Source organism: Stigmatopora argus, unplaced genomic scaffold, assembly GCF_051989625.1.
Source record: "Stigmatopora argus isolate UIUO_Sarg unplaced genomic scaffold, RoL_Sarg_1.0 HiC_scaffold_104, whole genome shotgun sequence".
NCBI lineage: Eukaryota > Metazoa > Chordata > Actinopteri > Syngnathiformes > Syngnathidae > Stigmatopora > Stigmatopora argus.
In genome coordinates, this window is record NW_027520118.1 from 26,401 (window position 1) to 46,470 (window position 20,070).

The 20,070-nt window shown below is 41.6% G+C and overlaps 3 protein-coding genes across 3 annotated transcripts; all 3 read left to right on the forward strand.

The window, feature by feature from the left end:
* Positions 1-8,452: 8,452 nt before the first annotated feature.
* Positions 8,453-10,200, forward strand: LOC144070464 (oxaloacetate tautomerase FAHD1, mitochondrial-like). The gene is made up of 2 exons (XM_077594955.1): positions 8,453-8,986; positions 10,153-10,200. Exons 1-2 carry the CDS (start codon positions 8,453-8,455, stop codon positions 10,198-10,200), a joined length of 582 nt encoding a protein of 193 aa, XP_077451081.1.
* Positions 10,201-11,332: 1,132 nt separating this feature from the next.
* LOC144070465 (S-adenosylmethionine synthase-like) lies at positions 11,333-12,583 on the forward strand. Its single transcript, XM_077594956.1, has one exon. The coding sequence runs from the start codon at positions 11,333-11,335 to the stop codon at positions 12,581-12,583; it is 1,251 nt and encodes a 416-aa protein (XP_077451082.1).
* A 5,412-nt stretch (positions 12,584-17,995) lies between these two features.
* LOC144070466 (superoxide dismutase [Mn]-like) lies at positions 17,996-18,640 on the forward strand. Its single transcript, XM_077594957.1, has one exon. The coding sequence runs from the start codon at positions 17,996-17,998 to the stop codon at positions 18,638-18,640; it is 645 nt and encodes a 214-aa protein (XP_077451083.1).
* The last annotated feature ends 1,430 nt before the right edge of the window (positions 18,641-20,070 follow it).

The following is a 20,070-nucleotide window of genomic DNA, read 5'->3' on the forward strand; positions in this document are numbered from 1 at the left end:
CACTGCCTGTTCCCACCATCGTTCGCCATTCTCATAGCCCTCTTGTTTCGCAATTGTATTAAGCGGATCACCTTGCTCTCTATTAATTTGTGTGGCGCCTACTGATTCTTTTTTAGCCGCAAAAGAGTCATGCCATTGATAAGATATTGGAAGGTCGATCAGACGGATGGGAATTTCGCTTTCGATTCCGTAAAGGATAGCTACCCATTCTGGGCTAAAAGAGGCAAAGGGATAATAGGCAGCACGACGTCTGTCGTCAGGAGCATATACTAACAAAGCCACAGGTGGGTGCATGTCCAAATGATTCGCAATCTGAATCAGCTGCTCACCTTCTGAAGGGCCTTCGATCAGTAAGATATCGGGGGCATAAGATAGCAATGCCTGTTGCAAAGACTTAGCTGATCCGGGACCATGATGCCTGACGCCAAAAACACGGATCATATTACATCACCTCTTTACAGGCTCTATAAATGTCTTTCCAATCGTCTCGATCTTTTACGACCGTTTCGAGGTATTCTTGAAGGATGACTTTGTCTTGGGAGGGGTCTTTTATTACGGCTCCAATAAGCCCACCAACAATATCAGCAGCCTTCATTTTGCCATCTCCAAAATGAGTGGCCAAGGATAAACCATTTGTCATCACCGAAATTGCTTCAGCGCTGCTCAAGGTAGATGAAGGAGATTTAATTTTCATCTTTCCATCTTCGGTTTTACCGGACCGCAATTCGCGAAAGATCGTTACTAGTCTTTTGATATCCTCTACCGCCAATTCACTGGTAGGAATTTCCATAGACTTTCCTATTGCCTCCACTCGAGATTGGACAATAGAAACCTCTTCTTCTATAGTGGCAGGCAGTGGCAAGACTACAGTATTAAACCTTCTCCTTAATGCCGCGGAAAGATCGTTCACACCTTGATCTCTATCATTTGCGGTGGCAACAATGTTAAAACCTTGCATTGCTTGAAGTTCAGAATCCAACTCTGGGATCGGCAGTAATTTCTCGGACAAAAACAGTTATCAAGGTATCTTGAACATCAGCAGGCATACGAGTAAGCTCTTCAATCCTAGCAATCTTGCCTTGTTGCATTGCCCTCATGATAGGACTTCGCACTAGAGCCTTTTCGCTTGGCCCTTTCGCCAAAAGCATGGCATAATTCCAACCGTATCGAATGGCATCTTCTGGGGTGCCTGCAGTGCCCTGAACTAGTAAGGTAGAGTCGCCACAGATTGCTGCTGTCAGATGTTCTGCTACCCAAGTTTTGGCTGTCCCTGGAACCCCCATTAACAGCAAGGCGCGATCGGTAGCTAAGGAAGCGATCGCAATTTCCATCAGTCTAGAATTACCGATGTATTTGGCACTAATATTCTTTCCTTTGCCTAATTTCCCACCCATTATGTATTGCAACACAGCCCAAGGTGAAAGTACCCAATTGGGAGGTTTAGGGTATTTGTCTAATTTCTTGAGTACCGCCAATTCTTTGGCAAACTCCTCTTCAGCATGTCTTCTTAATGCCTCCATTGATACGCTATTCATGCAGCAAAAACAGAACAGAGGGTAACACTATCTTGTTCCGCATTAATGCCGTTCTTTATTTGATAAATCCACGCCTGTATATCAAAGCCATTCAATCTCTGAGCATGTGCTTTCGTAGATGATTCTGACCGCACATCAAAATACTATTGATAGCAAAAGCAACCCTAAACCTCCCATCAACCAATATATAATCTAATGATTCATTGTCGATTCCGCTAAAAACAGATTCTGAATAATTGGGAAAGAGCTGCTTATCGGCTTCTCCTTCTGGAAAACCCCAATGACCAGTTGGGCCGATGTTAACATGATGCATTTTCAGCCTCTTGCCTTGTTGCTTTCTAATCAAACAAAACTCACAAATGACATTAAGCCAAGCCTGACTGGAGTCCAAAGTCTTGATATTTGCATAGGACTTTTGAAGAGCGCGAAAACTGCTCCCCTTTGTTCCAAATTCGAGATAGTTATTTGAATTTTCAACGCATCTATCAACCAATGCTCGTTCTGTTCTGGTCATCACAAGATTATAGCATTGTGGCCAGGGGTGATATCTGACACTTTGCATTAAGGTTTCCTTGACTATTTTTACGACTAATTCCATTTATCTGGGACCTAGGGCTAAGTTGGTTGAGATTCAGTTAAAAATCGTGATTACTCAGGATTAGAGGTAAAGAACTTATTTGGTTTTTCAATACCTCAAAGGTAACATTCTCTCTGGTAAATAAATCTAGCTAGATCGAATCAAACTTATCATTCTTGCTCGTAGTTCCCAGTTTTCAAGCATGCGTTCCAAGCCATATCTTATCTGATAATGCACTCTGGGGTTTTCTTGTAGAGCCCTACCTAAAGTATTGTATAAATCAGCTGGAAGCCTTTTGCCTAAATCGGCCAATCCACTCAGCAACCTTCTAAAGATCACTCCATTTGCTGGTCTATCCGCATCATTTTGCAGACCGTGCAAAAGTTTGGTAGCTGTTCTTGGACCTATATTAAAACTGCTATTAAAAGCAATTGTGCTACTCTATTGTTTTCATGAGAAAACGGAAATTTCGAAAGCGCATCGGACAATAATCTATCCGCTTCGCTTGCTGAAATAACCTCCATCCACTCCGCAAACAAACTGCTCGGCAACTCTGGTAAATTTTCTTTGGCTGACAAAGAAAAGCCATGAGCTGTATTGAAAATCGTGAGATTGGTGATTGATACATGCCATTATCTGCCCCACAATCAGCGACTCTCGCCAATCCGAATTTTGACAATATATTAGCCACTTTTCTACACTCAAATCAAAGTATATCGGCCAATGATTAGGAGGAACGGCAGACATCATTTGAATAATTGTGCCTGCCTTCTTTCCTACTGCATGCTTTCGATAGTGTTGCTTATCTAATCCATCCCTTTTCCAATCAGCATCCTTCTCTTCTGGTATATCAATCTCAAGGATTTTTATCAGGCCAGATCGCTTTATAGTAAAAAACTCCTGTAGTCGATTCTTCATTCTTTGCCCGAAAACGCTTTCCGAAAAAGTGCTCAGAAGCCGAATGGCACTGAGACGGACTTCTGCTTTTCTGTGTTGCAACAATCCTTCTAACAATTCTTCATCTCTGGCTAGAGGACTTTTAATGAGCTTAAGGCTTTTCAGCAACATCTCTGATCCATCATTGTCTTTCACATCTTGTAACAAAGAAGAGGCAGTTGGACGATCATATTTTCTGACATAATTAAGATACAAAAGTCGCTCTTTGATTTTACCTTCTTGCACTGGTGGTGTTTCGGATGATGCCATTCAGCCCAATGCGCATTCATGCTTGATAACCATTTACCCCTCTTACCAAACAGTTGCTGATAGTCTATGTTGGCATTGTATTTCTGATACTTTGTTCGAATGCATGAGTGAGCAAATAGGGACGTATGATCTTTCCCTGAGCTATCATCTCAGTGTAAAACTCCCATATCAAGGTATGTTTCCCCTCCTGCAACAATTGAAATAGCATCATAGAAGCCCGCTTTGATATTAGAGGTTGTTCTTCTTGCTCGCAGCGATTGGAATCAGTCGTTTTTCCTACAATTCCAGCTTGAATAGCTGTCTTTTTTATCATAGAAATGGCAGAAATCAACTGTAGACAGGCTCGTTCCTTTTGGTCGGACAGTTGGGCATCAGGTAAAATATTTTGCAGATCCTCCAACTGTAAGGGAGAGCGATAAAGCCCTACTGAAACATGTTCCATAAAGCTTGGCAAGTCAGTCAGTTCTATGAAATTTTTATTCTCCAATTTGCCAAGCTGTTTAAAGTTACGCCTTCCATTTTGTGTAGAAAAAGACACAAGCGGTCGCGATCAGAATTTTGATGATTGCTCCTGGTGCGATGGGTTTAAAACCGTATTCTAGTGCTTTCGAAAAACCTATAAAATAGGCAAGCCATAGGACACCCATAAACAAGATCACTGAGGTCGTCAATGCAAAATTGAATAGCAAGACCTCTAGACCGTTTCCCAATTGTTTCTTCAAATATCCGCAGAGATAAGAGGCTGGCACAAAACTCCATAGGAAGCCACCAGTCTTACCAAACAAGACGGCTAAACCACTAGTCCCACCTGCAAAAAAGGGAAGTCCAGTAGCGCCTAGGACTAAGTAAATCAGCAAAGCGATTGGAGCCCCATAATTGCCAAGAAAGTAAGCTGTTAACATCACACCCAAACTTTGCCCAGTAACTGGAACATTTGGCAACTCAAGTCGAAACTGAGACATAAGCGCCATAAACAATACGGCAATAGTGACCTTCAAGATCATGGGCTGATTTTTCATAGACTACCAAAATTGTATTGAGGTCAATGAGCGTGATTTGCTGCTTCCCTGTTTGAAACCTAAAGTTAGTATTTTCCAAAAAATGTAGTCAGGCTGATTGTCCCATGATTTCAATCTTTGTGCTTGTGTATTAAAAGTATCCTTTCTTTTAGGGTGATAGGTCCTTTTGTTGTACTTCAAAAAAGCACTCGTAACACTTTGTGTGCCGATTCCAACATACCAAAGTCATAGTTTTTTCAAATTTTTATCTTCTTTTTTGTGGAATAATCAATGGCAGATGCATCTATAGAGTGAATTCTACTTCCGGAGGTAGGATTTGCTTCTAGCGCAGAGGACTTTTTTATCTTGAATTACCAGGCAAGTATGCAGGGTGGTGGAGCGGAGCTTTGCCACATGATGAAATGACCCTTTTGGGGGCAGGCGTTAAGGCTAAAGGGCGGGAACTTTGCCCACCAGAAATACTATAAGTTATTTGTATAGCAAGCCGCGTACTGCATTCTCGCACACCGTACAAAAATGATCCCACAAGAGCTGATAATTCCTAATTTTGCTTTTCAATGATTGGCTATGAAAAATAGAATCACAGAACTGTTTAACATTCAATTCCCGATCATCCAAGCGGGTATGGTTTGGTGTTCTGGGTGGCGATTGGCTTCGGCAGTGAGTGAGGCAGGGGGCCTTGGTATCATCGGAAGCGGCTCCATGTATCCAGACCAGCTTGAACAGCATTTGATCAAATGTAAGGCAGCTACTAACAAACCATTTGCGGTTAACTTGCCGCTGCTTTATCCTGATATTGAGCAACATATTCAGCATATTCTTGAACATAAGGTGCCCATTGTTTTTACAAGTGCTGGAAATCCTGCCAAGTTCACTAAGTTGTGTAAGGATCACCGAATAACTGTCGTTCATGTAGTGGCTAGTGCCTCTTTTGCGAAGAAAGCTACCGCTGCTGGAGTGGACGCCGTAGTGGCTGAGGGGTTTGAGGCAGGAGGACATAACGGTCGAGAGGAAACCACTACTTTATGCCTTGTACCTACTGTGACAGAAACAGTAGATATTCCCGTGGTCGCCGCAGGTGAATCGCTTCTGGCAAAGCCATGGCAGCTTGCTTCGCCTTGGGCGCCGAGGGAGTGCAAATTGGATCTAGGTTTGTAGCCAGCGAGGAATCCTCTGCTCATATCAAATACAAAGAAAAGGTAGTTGGACTCAATGAAGGTGATACGAAGCTTAGTCTAAAAAAGTTAGTACCAGTGCGATTGGTCAAAATGAGCTTTATGAGCGTATCGCTGAAGCCGAATCACGCAATGCTACAGTAGGAGAACTAAGACAGATTCTGGGCAAAGGAAGGGCCAAGAACGGTATGTTTGAAGGCAATCTCGTGGAAGGAGAACTTGAGATTGGACAAGTTTCTGCTCAGATTAAATCGATCAAGCCAGCTGCTGAAATAGTAAAAGAAATATGGCGTGAATTTCAAAGCAGCTGCTCCGGAATGTTGGCACTTTTAGAGGAATAAATTTACAATTTCCTCACAGTATCAAAATGGCCAATTAGGTAATACCAAACGCTAAGATTGAAATGATCTTTAACACAATAAGCAGGCTAGTACCAGCTAAAAGTAAAATTACCTACACCGTCTTAAAACAGTAAATACCAGTTCGTTAAATAACAAAACAGTAACATTCGGCAGCAGGATTTAGCGAAAATGTGATTTTTAACATTCTAATATTAATTAGTCTCGCATCCTTCATAATTAGTGATGGTTCTGTACTTTCAAGGAGAATTGCAGGACTTTTGCACTATGTACAAAACCTTCGAGGAATTCCAGAATTGGCAATTTAACATATCAGTTGTCAACATTGATGATCAGGCACAGAAAGTGGGGAGAAAGGCAAGATAGCATGAGGAATATTACATTAGATCACACATATTAGAGCAATGGAATCTTATAAAGTACTGGGCATTATGACTGGTACATCGATGGACGGATTGGATTTGGCCTTCTGTCATTTTCGTAGGACTAAGGGACAATGGAGCTACGAAGTGATTCAAGCAGAATGCGTACCTCATCCCAAAAAGTGGAAACTTAGATTGGAAAATCTGGTTCTACAAAATGCAGTAACTTATCTGAAGACAATATTTCTTCGGACACTACATGGGAAATGTGGTCAATAGCTTTATTGAACGATATGATCTGAAAGGAGATATTGATTATATCGCATCCCATGGACAAACAATCTTTCATCAACCAGAAAAATTACTTACCAGCCAAATCGGCGATGGCGCAGCTATGGCAGCCGTGACAGGTATTCCGACTGTTTGCAATTTCAGAACTGTAGATGTTGCATTGGGAGGCCAAGGAGCCCCCATAGCCCCTATTGGGGACCTTCACCTTTATTCTGATTATCAATTTTTCCTAAATCTGGGAGGAATTGTAAACATTGCTGCTAGGACCCCTAGGGGAATGGTAGCTTATGATATCACTGGTTGTAATCTTCTGCTCAATAAATTTGCGGAGGGACTCGGGCACGAATACGACCAAGGGGGAATACTTGCACGTTCGGGCTTAGTGGACTACGCCTTGTTAGAAGAACTCAATAACTCTTGGTACTTCGAAAAGGAATATCCCAAATCTTTGTCTGCGGGATGGGTAAGCAAAATAATCATGCCTATTTTCAGGCGATACCAAATCCCTTATGAAGACAAGTTAACAACAGTAGTGGCGCACATAGCCTACCAAGTGTCAAAAAATATTGATATCCTTTATGTAAATGAAGGCATCGAACGTGATGATAATCATAAAATGCTTGTCACAGGAGGAGGGGCTTTTAATACTTTCCTGATAGAACGAATGCAGGACCGCACGAGTATGAAAATTGACGTGCCCGACGAAATTGTAGTGAAATTCAAAGAGGCAATTATAATGGCATTCATCGGCATCCTTAGAGTTCGAGGTGAAACCAACTGTCTTAGTTCGGTCACTGGAGCAAGTCGTGATAGTGTAGGTGGCGAATTGTACTACTGATCTTAGTATCTTGCAGCTTTTCCATGGATCAGCCAGCATTCTATGATACTAGTCAGCGGTGGAAGTGGTTTCTTAGGTAGTCAGTTACTCGAGCAACTCAGTCAATCAGCACAGTGTAAAGCTCGTGGAATTAGAGCTTTAAAGCGCAGGACCTCTGTGATCCCACAACACTTACAAAACGGAATTGATTGGATCGAAGCAGATCTATTAGATATAGAAGGACTGCTTGCGGCTATGGAAGGCGTGTCGGATGTCTATCACTGCGCTGCAGTTGTTTCGTTTGTTAGTTCTGAACAAGAAATGATGTACGAAATAAATGTGGCAGGAACAGCTAACATGGTCAACTGTGCACTCAAAAGAGGTGTAAAGCGATTCATACATGTGAGTTCAATTGCCGCTCTGGGTCGAAAAGCCAATAGCACAACAGCTCTAACGGAAAAGCAAGAATTTGATTCCTCCACTGCCAGCTCACATTATTCCTTGACAAAACATCTTTCAGAAATGGAAGTATGGAGAGGCATAGCTGAAGGACTTAAGGCAGTGATTGTCAACCCTTCTATCGTCATTGGTCCTGCAATAAACTGGAGTAGAGGCTCTGCAAGTCTGTTCTCTCAAGTACATAAGGGACTACCATTCTACCCTAAAGGAAGCAGTGGTTTTGTGGATGTTAGAGATGTCGCTTCCATTATGATAAAACTTTGCGAACAAGAGCAATTTGGCGAACGCTTTATCTTAAATGCTGAAAATTGTGACTTTGAGCATTTCTTTAGGCTGATAGCAGAAAAATTTGACATCCCCCCCCCCAAAGTCCAGTTGCCCGATTGGTTGGGCGAAATTGCTTGGAGAGCCGAAGCGCTGAAATCAATGTTCAGCAAAAAGCAACCTATTATCACCAAGGAGACCGTTCGGCAATCTAGAAACAAATTCGCTTACAGCAACCAAAAAGTTGTAGACTGCTTGAACTTTCAATTCTTATCTTTGGATAAAAGTATTGAGGATAGCTGCCACGCCTTTCTAAAACATAAAACATAGCAGCTCTTTATCATCCTTGTGATAATAAAAGTGGAGTTTCAATAAAAATTTGAATGAAATGAAAATCATTTGTGTAGGAAGAAACTACGCTAGACATGCGGCAGAAATGAATAGTGCTGTACCCACAGAACCGGTGTTGTTTATGAAACCCTCCACTGCCTTGGTCATTAACAACAAAGATTTCTGGCATCCCGACTACTCCTCCAATGTCCATCATGAAGTGGAGCTCGTTTTGCGTGTATCAGCTCATGGAAGATCCATAGCTGAAAAGTTCGCCTGGAAATATTATGACGCAATTACTGTGGGACTTGACCTTACAGCCAGAGATATTCAGAAAAAGTGCAAAGAAAAGGGTTTGCCTTGGGAAAAGGCAAAAGCCTTCGACAATAGCGCTCCAATCGGAAAATGGATTTCCAAAGAAGAGATAAAGGACATGAACGATATTGGTTTTTACCTCAAAAAGGATGGGCTGGTTGTTCAAGAAGGAAATACCAAAGATCTAATTTTCAACTTTGATTTTCTCATTAGTTATATCTCAAAGTTCTTTACTCTCACCAAAGGGGACTTGATTTTTACAGGCACTCCCGAAGGGGTTGGTCCAATCCAAAGAGGTGATTTGCTAACAGGCTATCTAGGCGATAAACGCCTATTGACTTGCAGAGTGAGGTAGGCCCAGTTTCTTTGAATTTCTAAACCACAGCAGTACAGAAAAGAAAACTAAGAATATGGATGATGTTGGCTTTAAAAGTCGACCAAAAGCGTCGAAGTTTGATAAGATTTCATTAGAGGCCTATAGCTTGATGCTGAAGGCTAAATATATGGCGATCGTATATGACGATCATCGTTCAATCACCAAGTATGTACATAGTACTTCAAGGGGACATGAAGCCATTCAGCTAGCGGTAGGCATGCAATTGAAAAACTTCGATTTCGCAAGTCCTTATTATCGTGATGAATCGATGTTGTTGGGAATGGGGTTTAGCCCATACCAGCTAATGCTACAATTGCTTGCCAAAGCAGATGACCCCTTTTCAGGTGGTCGCAACTATTACAATCATCCAGCCTCAATTGATCCCAGATACCCCAAAATCCCCAATCAATCCTCAGCTACTGGGATGCAAGCAATTCCCGCAACTGGGATGGCTCAGGCAGTAAAATATCTGGAACAACAAAGGATAAGCCCCTCAAAAGATAAGCCGATTGTTGTTTGTTCCTTGGGTGATGGCTCTGTTACAGAAGGAGAGGTGAGCGAAGCATTTCAGTTTGCCGCCTTGAAAGAACTACCAATTATCTTCCTGATTCAAGATAACGAATGGGGAATAAGCGTCAGCTCAGACGAAGCAAGGTGCATGAATGCCTATGAATACATTCAAGGTTTTAAAAATATCGCCCGTAAGCAAGTGGATGGCTCGGACTTTACAAAGTCATATGACTGTGTGAAAGAAGCAATAAAGTCCGTCCGTAAAAACAGAAAACCGATCTTGATTCATGCGCGAGTTCCATTGCTAGGTCATCACACAAGTGGAGTTCGCAAGGAATGGTATAGAACAGAGGATGACCTAAAAAAACACGCTAAAAAAGACCCCACTCCAAAGTTGCGAAAGGCTTTACTCAAGGCGGGCTATTCTAAATCTAAACTAGACCAATTAGAAGAAGAGATCCGTGTTGAGATTCAGGATTCATTTGATCGCGCCGTCGCTGCAGAAGACCCAAGCTTGGAATCACTTTATCTACACGAATTTGCTCCCACACCAGTAGTGGAAGAATCCGGAGAGCGAGAACCCGCTGATGGGAAAACTGTTGTGATGGTCGATGCTGCTCTCTATGCCATGGACGAACTCTTAAAAAAACACCCAGAGGCTGTTTTTTACGGGCAAGATGTGGGCCGAAGATTAGGAGGAGTTTTTCGAGAAGCTGCAACACTCGCAGAAAAGTATGGGGACGAGAGGGTTTTTAACACGGCTATTCAAGAAGCATATCTAGTGGGTTCTACCTTTGGAATGAGCCTAGTAGGATGCAAACCAATAGTAGAAATTCAGTTTGCAGATTACATCTGGCCAGGATTGAACCAGTTGATTACAGAACTTTCGAAGGCCTGCTATTTGTCTATGGGAAAAACGACAGCCCAATCACTAATTCGCATTCCCATTGGTGCATACGGAGGGGGTGGCCCATACCATTCGGGCTCTATCGAATCTGCTGTGTTAAGCGTTCGAGGCATTAAGGTCGTGTATCCATCTAATGCAGCGGATATGAAGGGGCTTCTAAAAGCTGCCTTTTACGACCCCAATCCAGTTGTATTTTTTGAACATAAGGGACTCTATTGGTCAAAAGTTCCTGGAACAGATGCGGCGAAAACCGTGGAACCCTCTGAGGACTATATCATCCCACTTGGAACTGCACGGCTTGCTCTGGAAGCAAGCACTGAATCTGTTTCGCAGGGAGATAGCCTTTGTATCGTCACTTATGGAATGGGAGTACATTGGGCACTTAATGCAGCCCAAGATTTTCAGGGAAAGGTATCTATACTCGACTTACGCACCCTTTACCCTTGCGACGAACAAGCCATTGTTCGCCAGATTAAGCAACACAATAAATGCATCGTTTTAACGGAGGAACAGCGTCTAAACTCCTTCGCAGAAAGCATTGCTGGCCGGATGAGTGAAATCTGTTTTCAACATTTGGATGCCCCTATCAGGATAATGGGAGCAGCCAATTTACCCGCAATTCCCCTTAATCAAAATCTTGAAAAAGAGATGTTGCCAACCAAGGAGAAGCTTTGTGCCCTTATTTCAGCGCTTTTAGGTGACTAATTTATGTGTTTGATCGCAATATCTGTCAGCAAACTGGCATTTAGCTAACTAATTGATATTGTGGCTATGGCGCAAATAGCTATCTTTGTGCCTTCTAAAGAAATTTAAACACAAAAACAGCTTAAATGCCATATCTTTTCACATCCGAATCCGTATCTGAAGGACATCCGGATAAGGTTGCCGATCAAATTTCGGACGCAGTTCTAGATGCGATATTAGCACAGGACTCGGAAAGCAAAGTTGCTTGTGAAACTTTTGTTACTACAGGGCTTGTAGTGGTAGGAGGCGAAATTCACAGTTCTGCATACATCAATTTAGATAAGCTCGTGCGTCAGGTGATTGATGACATAGGGTACAATCGCTCAGAGTATCAGTTTGATGCAAAGTCTTGTGGAATCATTTCCACATTGCACGAACAGAGCTCAGATATCAGACAAGGCGTAGAACGTGAAAGTGTAGAGAGCCAGGGAGCTGGTGACCAGGGCATGATGTTTGGTTATGCGACGAACGAAACTGAAAACTACATGCCTTTGACTCTTGAGCTATCGCATATGATACTTGAGGAAATGGCTGCTCTTCGTAAGAGTGGAAAGGTAATGAAGTACCTGCGTCCTGATAGCAAGTCACAGGTAACGCTTGAATATACCGATACTCACCAGCCTCTACGAATTGTAAGCATCGTAGTTTCCACCCAACATGATGATACCATTGGAGATGAAAAGCAGATGCAAACTCGGATCGAAAAAGATCTCAAGAAGCATCTTATCCCCAAGGTTAAAAAACGTTTACCGAAGCATCTAAGTGCCATGCTGATGGATAAAAATATCCAATACCTCATTAATCCAACTGGTAAGTTTGTGATTGGTGGACCACATGGCGATACTGGCCTTACTGGTCGGAAAATAATCGTGGATACTTATGGTGGTAAGGGTGCGCATGGTGGTGGAGCCTTCTCAGGAAAAGACCCATCTAAGGTAGATCGTTCTGCAGCTTACGCAACTCGTCACATTGCCAAAAACTTAGTAGCGGCAGGAGTAGCTGATCAAATTCTTGTTCAGGTTGCTTACGCTATTGGAAAAGCGGAGCCTGTGGGATTGTACATCAATACCTACGGAACTGCCAAGGTGGAGATGAGCGACCAAGAAATCTCTGCTAAAGTTGAGAAACTTTTTGATCTTCGTCCAGGACTGATTATTAAGAGATTAGGACTTAAGAGTCCCATCTTTTCACCGACAGCTAAGTACGGACACTTTGGGCGTCAACCTGGAAAAATTGAAGTTGCAAATTCTAAAGGTAGAAAGAAAAAGTACGAGACTTTCACTTGGGAAAAGCTTGACTACGTAAAGAAGATTAAGACAGCCTTCAAGCTGAAGTAAACAACTCCTGCTTTTCAAAATGATGATTTTGATGGATTAAAGGCTATTTGCTATTTTAATCTCCTTCAATCCATCAAAATCATTATATGCAGAGCACCTCTCTCCTTCTAATACTCCTTTTTCTCCCCATTTACCTTTCGGCATAAGCCGACTCCGTACGCCTCGCTCAAATTGAAGAAAGAATATCTAGCGGCTATTATACAGATCTTGCGGTTGGAATATAGGAAAACGATCAGTCTCCAAACTACTTGAATTTTGGCTTGGCCAACAGGCGAGATTCTGTAAAAATCGATAGCAGTACATTGTTTGAGGTTGGCTCCTTAGCCAACACATTTGCCTTCGATGTTACAATGGATCTAGTAAAAGTAGGCAAGCTCAACCTTTCTGATCCCAGTAGCAAATTTAAGTAATCTCGTCGTCAATAGTATCACAATTTTCGACTTGCTACATCACAATTCGGGCTTGGAAAATCTTCACCCATTTTTCGAACCTACAGATTGGAGGGACCCGTATGCAAATTATGATTGGGCGCAGCTAAATGCTGAATTAGAACATACAGAATGGACTGTTGGCTCAAAATGGCTACAATCTCATATGGGCTGTTCGCTGCTCGCGCATATCCTCGAAAAAGCCTATGTCAAAGCATAAATTCAGCTTCAAAAAGAGTATGCGTACAAAAATGGAATTCGCAAGCTACAATGGATTTCCATGTAAACTGACTCTAGCAATCTTGCTAGCTCTTGTTTTTACGGAAAGAAAACAGCACATTGGCACTTTCTACCTCCAAGATCTAATGGAGGACAGATGGCTACCACTACTGGAATGATGTCTTGTCTCAGTTATCAAATTAAGTCCAATCCTGCCTTTAAAGGAGGGTACAATATTCGAGATTTAATCATCAACAAAGAAGATTCGCTTTTCTTTCGTAAAGGATGGATGCTTACCAGTAAAAACAAAGGCAGACTCCTTTGGAAAAGTTCGAAAACTGGTGGGAGTAGTGCATTTATTGGATACAATATTGACAACGGCAAGGGCATTATACTGATGTCCAACTCTAAGGCGGAACTAGCGGATTTAGCTTTCTACCATTTAAACCACTCGACTGAAATCAGCCATCCCGATAACAAGCTAATCTCAAAGCTCGCACAACAAATTGTAAGAGAGCAAAGCGATTCCATTCCAGCATTGTTTTCTGACAATTTAGACAGCCTTACAAGAGAAAGAACCATCGAGGACTTACATGATTTAGGCTTAAGACTATCCAGCAGTGGAGATTTACTAAGTGCAAAATACATTTATGAGGCAATCTGCAAACTGACAATTGCACCTTTACAAAAGGCTCGCAATCTAAAAGAGAATCATCAGTTTATCGACAAAAAAATCAAGAAATGCTGAGTATTCAAGCTGCTTGTCTTTCCTATGCATACCTAGTGCCAAGCATGGAGAATACCTGCCATAATTACAACAAACAAACAGAGATTGAGGATTAGGTTCTTGCACGAATTCCTTTCAAAAAAGGACTAAGGATAAAATTCCAGCTGCTACCTTAGGCAAACACATCAATGCGACATCCATTGGGCCAAGACCAAGAGCCTAATGATTACCAAAATACAAATCCCCCTGCTGTGTTGCCATCTTTAAGGATCATCTCAACCACCATTTTTATGATAAAAGAAAATGCAAACAGCTCGGCCAAAGTCAAGCCATAAGTTAAGGAATAAGTGTTAGTTTACATTTCTTTTTTGGTCTTACCTAGGGAACTCAACCATTGCTTTTCAGATAGAGGAGCGTACCTAATGGCTGCTAGAATACTTGGCACTAAGGCGGCAAACATGATTACCAAAATGTTAATTTCTGGAAGCTTAATAGTAGGTTTATGTAAAGTCAATTTAGTAAAATGCAGAAATGGGCTATTGATCTGGATACCAGTCATCTAAGTCTTTTTTTACTAAAAAGAAACACCCCATGTTTGGCCTTATTATCAAAAAGACGATGCATTCTCCAGAAAGGTAGGATGATAGTATCAGGGCAATACCCGATTACAATGTCTAATTGGGGATCGTGCTTTGCTATTTGAGAGTTCTCTCACGACTGTCTTACAGTTTCAAAGTTGATCGCACTGGATTTGTTAGTTGTTGGAACGTGGATGATTCAGTATATCCAGCCCACACTACTGAAGTGGATATTGTTTATGCTAATGATTCAGAATGGAGTGTCACTATTGCCTGCAGCAATGGCTGTAAGTTGGATCCTTTATGATCTCATCTTCTACTAGGATGAAGGAAAGGGTGCGGAAACTGGCACTGTTGGTTCGAAAGGAGATACCTGGGATACAAACAATGCTGACATCACTGGCGAATCCACCAGCCCTTACAATACTGATCTAATGAGTACTCTTGCAAACTGCGCCGCGACTGCTTCGCAAGGTGGTGCCGTTGACATCACACTCGCAAGCTGCTTTGCTGGTGAAAGCACCTATTAGCGGTCTGGCTCTAACGGATACAACTGTTGTACTCAAGATTTACCATACATAGAAGCTGGCCTGTACATACTTACTGATTTTTGAGGCGACGGGCAGACCACCATCGGATCTTTCTATGTTCCATTGTCAAGAGGAGATGCAAGATCTAAGGCTGGCAACTCCGTTTCAATCATATCCTAATCCGTTTTCCAATCAATCAACTTTCAAAGTGGCAATTGCTGAAGAGGTTAATGTTTAGGTAGTAACGAATGCTATGGCTGGCAAAATAAAATTCCCTAAACATTGCATTTTCACACCCTTATGTCATAAACCAGATAAGGATGAAACAGAAGTGCGAACAGGACTGTATTCACTCGTAGTTTACACTGGTCGAGACGTCACAATGGTGTTGTATTGATCCTGATTGATAAGACTCACTTTAACTTAATACTGGCGGCAGTTACTCTTTGAGGGAAGCCGCTCTCCTAACAAATCAATTGCAATCAAAGTATTGTTGACACTCGCTAGACACGGTCGCCACAATGGAATGGTACGCCTGAGATATGCGTGCCAGTAGATCAGCAAATTGCTACCACTCTTTTTGTAGAAATAATCATGAAAAAAAATCTCATCATAACAATCAGATGCAGTCAAACGTGCATAGTTGAAACTACCTTGTCAAGGTAAAATATTAATACATAATTTATCTAAAAACATAACAATATAAAATATAGAAGTCTGCCTCAATAAATGAAAGCAGATAGTAACCTTATATTTTGAAGGGGACAAATCCCAACTACGCTGCAAACAACTTCACTGAGTATCTAATATTAGAAAGAGATTTTTGGAAAAATGCGGGCCTGAAGATCAGATATATAAGTTCCTATGGTTAGGATGAAGTAAAGCTGACCTATGCAAATGAATCGCAAAATTGCAATTTTGCAAGGCGATGATTTATCTAGTTTTCCACCTCCTCAAAAAACGAACCAAGACAAGGGAACTCCCGAACACCTTGATTTGCCTAAAAATTCTGATGAAACACTAGACCAGCTAATCATAAACGACAGTGAAGGAGGAATTCTATATCAGATTTTGATCAACCAAAATCTTGAAATTTTCACGAAGACTGAAAATCACCAGTTAGAAATTGGCAGAGGTAAAAAGCTAGAGAAATTTGATATCGCAGGTGAAGATGTTGTTTGGGAAAGCGGTAAGCCCAAAAGAATACTGTATTTGAAAACCTGATCAGCTGGAGAGTTTACCCCGATAAAGGATCTAATTGAAAGCCACGGATTCGAAGGTACAAACTGATACTATCAGCATCACAATTGCAGCGCATCTAGACGAAGACTATTAACCCAATTTCGTTGTGTAAATGATTGATGATGAATCGAACTTCGCCATTTTTGAAAGCCTCTAAACATAGTATTGTGTGTTTGCAGAATCCAGGCTGATTTTAGTGAATACTGAGGTAAGCGATTTCGAAATGGCCACTAATGCAGTATCACTCCAATGTAAGCTAGTGCTAACAAGCAGTGCAATAAAAGAAGTATATGAACAACTAGCATTTGATCAACAGACTTTAAAAAACTAATTTATATGTGCAAATAGCTTGGCAGCTGCAGACCGATTTAGCATCAGCATCCAGCAACTCGATAAGGCGCCATAAAGTCTACCCTTCATAAGACTAATACATTAGCACAGATGCTCAACACCTAGCTTTGGGAAGCCTTGTAAGTAAGCAATGGCAATTGACAGATTCTAAGCGAAATGTGCATTCAGTAGTCTGCTGACAATTTTGAAATGAATCAAACTTGTTTTCATTTAAGCCATCTAGCGAATGCCTCTACCTCTTAGAAGTGAAGCCAGAGGAATTGTTAGCCAATAAAAATTGTACTCCATTGAGCCCACCTAAGGAGAGTCAGTTCGATGAAAACGCTGGAAAAATCAATGCCGTATAGGACCTAGATTGGCAACGAAATCACGAATGAGTTTGAGCCAATTCCATTACCTTAAAAATTAGAGTTACCTTTGTAGGGCAACAATGCAATCGCATGAATCCATATAAAATATTAGAGGGCAAAAGAGGACTAATTTTTGGTGCATTAGATGATCAATCAATCGCCTGGAAAGTAGCCGAAAAGGTGAAACAAGCAGGTGCAGATTTTGTGCTGACGAATACAGCAGCTGCATTGCGTTTTGGTAGTTTGAAGAATCTCTCTGAAAGTTGCAAAGCACCTATCATTGCGGCTGATGCAACACAGGTCGAGGAGTTGGAAAACTTACTTTCTCAAGGCATGGAAAAGCTGGGAGGCCAGTTTGACTTTATGTTACATGCTGTAGGAATGTCTCCCAACGTTCGAAAGAAAATCCCTTATACAGATGTCAACTATCACTTCTACGCAAAAACCTTAGACATATCAGCTCTTTCCCTCCATAAACTTTTGCAAACTTCCATGAAAATGGATGCCATCAGCGAATGGGGATCAGTGATTGCTTTATCTTACATCGCATCCTCTAGGAGTTTTCCAGATTATGGGGACATGGCAGATGCGAAGAATTGCTTGGAGTCTATTGCCAGAAACTATGGCTATCATTATGGAGTGCAAAAGAAGGTGCGAGTAAATACCATTTCGCAATCTCCCACTCTTACTACTGCCGGTTCTGGCGTCAATCGATTCGACAAGTTTTTGCTGTATGCAGATGATATGTCGCCATTGGGAAATGCAAGTGCGGAGAGCTGTGCCGACTTTTGCGTTACCTTGTTTTCTGACTATACCCGAATGATTACCATGCAAAACATCTATCATGATGGTGGTTTCTCAAGTATGGGTATGACGCCAGAATTATTGGACAAATTTTATGGTGTGAAGGATGAAAATGAATCCTAATTTCGTGCTTAGGCACGACGCGCCAAAACAATATTTTCTATAACTAAATGTAAACTTATTATGGCTTTTGAACTTCCTGAATTGCCTTATGCTTATGATGCCTTAAAGGAATCTATCGACACTCGAACAATGAAGATTCACCACACCAAGCATCATCAGGGATACACAAACAAGCTGAATGCTGCGATTGAAGGTACTGATCTGGAAAAACTAAGTATAGTAGATCTGATGAAGAAAGCTGGTTCTAATCCTGGTGTCCGCAACAATGGCGGAGGCTACTACAACCACTCTCTTTTCTGGAAAATTATGTCTCCTGAAGGTGGTGGTGCACCAAAAGGCAAAATGGCAAAGTTGATCAAAGACAACTTTGGCACCTTCGACAAATTTAAAGAGGCATTTGCTAAAGCTGCCGGTACTAGATTTGGATCTGGTTGGGCTTGGTTGGCTGTAAAGAGGAGCGGCAAGCTTTTCATTACTTCAACTCCTAATCAAGACAATCCTTTGATGGATTGTGCTGAAAACAAGGGAATCCCAATTTTAGGCTTAGACGTGTGGGAACATGCTTATTACCTTAAGTATCAGAATAAGCGTCCTGATTATGTTGCCAATTTTTTCAATGTTGTCAACTGGAGTCAAGTATCACGAAACTACTCTGCTGCAATGGCTCCTAAGACCAAGAAGAAAGCCACTAAGAAAAAGAAGTAATCTTCATGGATTGAAGGTCGATTTCGGACCTCCACTCAAACTTCAGACAGCCTCAACACGCTCTTATTGGAGTGGGTTGAGGCTGTTTTTTGTTTGCTGGATTGTTAACTTTGGTTCATTCACACCTATCATTATTTTTGCTTTTAACCAATGCTATATGAGTTCAAATTTTGCTTAAGGGTAACATCGAAATCAATCACCTACAGTTTCTGAAGTTGTGCGAACTATTTTGGAAGTCTGACAGTGCTTATTCTATCGATGTCATAGCGAACAAGTTAAGCCACACCTGTCAGGCAAGCTTGGAGCTGAAAACTAACAGTCATTTAGCGAGAAACAAGATTTAGCTATTCATGCTATATCAATTGGTGATCTGTCGTTGAGCATCGACTACTAAACCCAGATGAAGCTACTTGCCGATTGAGTTGTGATTGGATAGGTATCCTCATCCTCCTCTTAGATCCTCATCCTCAAACGCGAAGCTTCCCGATTTAATAATGATAACTGATTCACTAACATCTAGGACAAGTAATATGGCCTAATGGACAGCTTTATTCCAGACGAGCTGCTTTCTGTTCCGAGATCATAGAAAGTATTAGCTTCTAGTTTGCAAAGAAACATTGAATCAGCTGACGATTACTAGCAACTACCTGCCAGTAATGCCCAATCGCCGCCACCATTTTTGCATTGGATATTCTTTAAAAGTCATTGTATCTAACTCGCAAATAATCATTTTTATTTTCAAGAAAGCCGTACTAGAAGGGCCATTTCAAATAGTCGATACCCTTCTTTTTGTCTGATTATAGGCAACTAGGGCTGGGAGTTTGGCAACAGCTGACTTCTAAACATACCCTAACCCAATTTCAAGCAAGCTAACAATCAAATTAGCAAAAGAGATTCCTAACAGGACCTTGACTATCACGCATGCGCATGCGCATAGAGCTTGGGGCTATTCCTTCCCAAGCCTTACTCCGCCGCAATCAACTGACTCTGCTCAGCTGCTTTTGAAGCTGGAATGAAGGAAGCCAGCAAAGTGATCAATACTACAGTGATGGTAACCCAAACAAAATCGCTAAGTCGTAAACTCACGGGATAAGCATCAATCAGGAAGGTATTGCCTTGCAGTTTGATAATGGAAAAGTGTTCTTGTAGCAAACAGACTATCGTGGCTAGGCTCATACCAATAAAGGCACCTACTCCTGCCAAGAGCAGACCCTCTAAGAGGAAGATGTTATAGATTAATTGTTTGTCCGCTCCCATAGCTTTGAGGATGGCGATGTCCTTCTTCTTTTCAATTACCAACATTGAAAGAGAACCGATGATATTGAAGGCTGTAATCAGGAGAATAAAGGTCAAAATCGCGTATACAGCCCAATTTTCGGCCTGCATTACTTTATACATAAACTCATCTTGTTGATAGCGGTTCTTGACAG

What these genes read in the sequence shown, in the direction of transcription:
- LOC144070464 (XM_077594955.1), top strand. Translation starts at nt 8,453, where the DNA reads ATGAAAATCATTTGTGTAGGAAGAAACTACGCTAGACATGCGGCAGAA. An exon ending in TTACAGGCACTCCCGAAGGG is followed by an intron (nt 8,987 to 10,152) that starts GTTGGTCCAATC and finishes CCACACCAGTAG; the next exon opens with TGGAAGAATCCGGAGAGCGA.
- LOC144070465 (XM_077594956.1), top strand. Translation starts at nt 11,333, where the DNA reads ATGCCATATCTTTTCACATCCGAATCCGTATCTGAAGGACATCCGGAT.
- LOC144070466 (XM_077594957.1), top strand. Translation starts at nt 17,996, where the DNA reads ATGGCTTTTGAACTTCCTGAATTGCCTTATGCTTATGATGCCTTAAAG.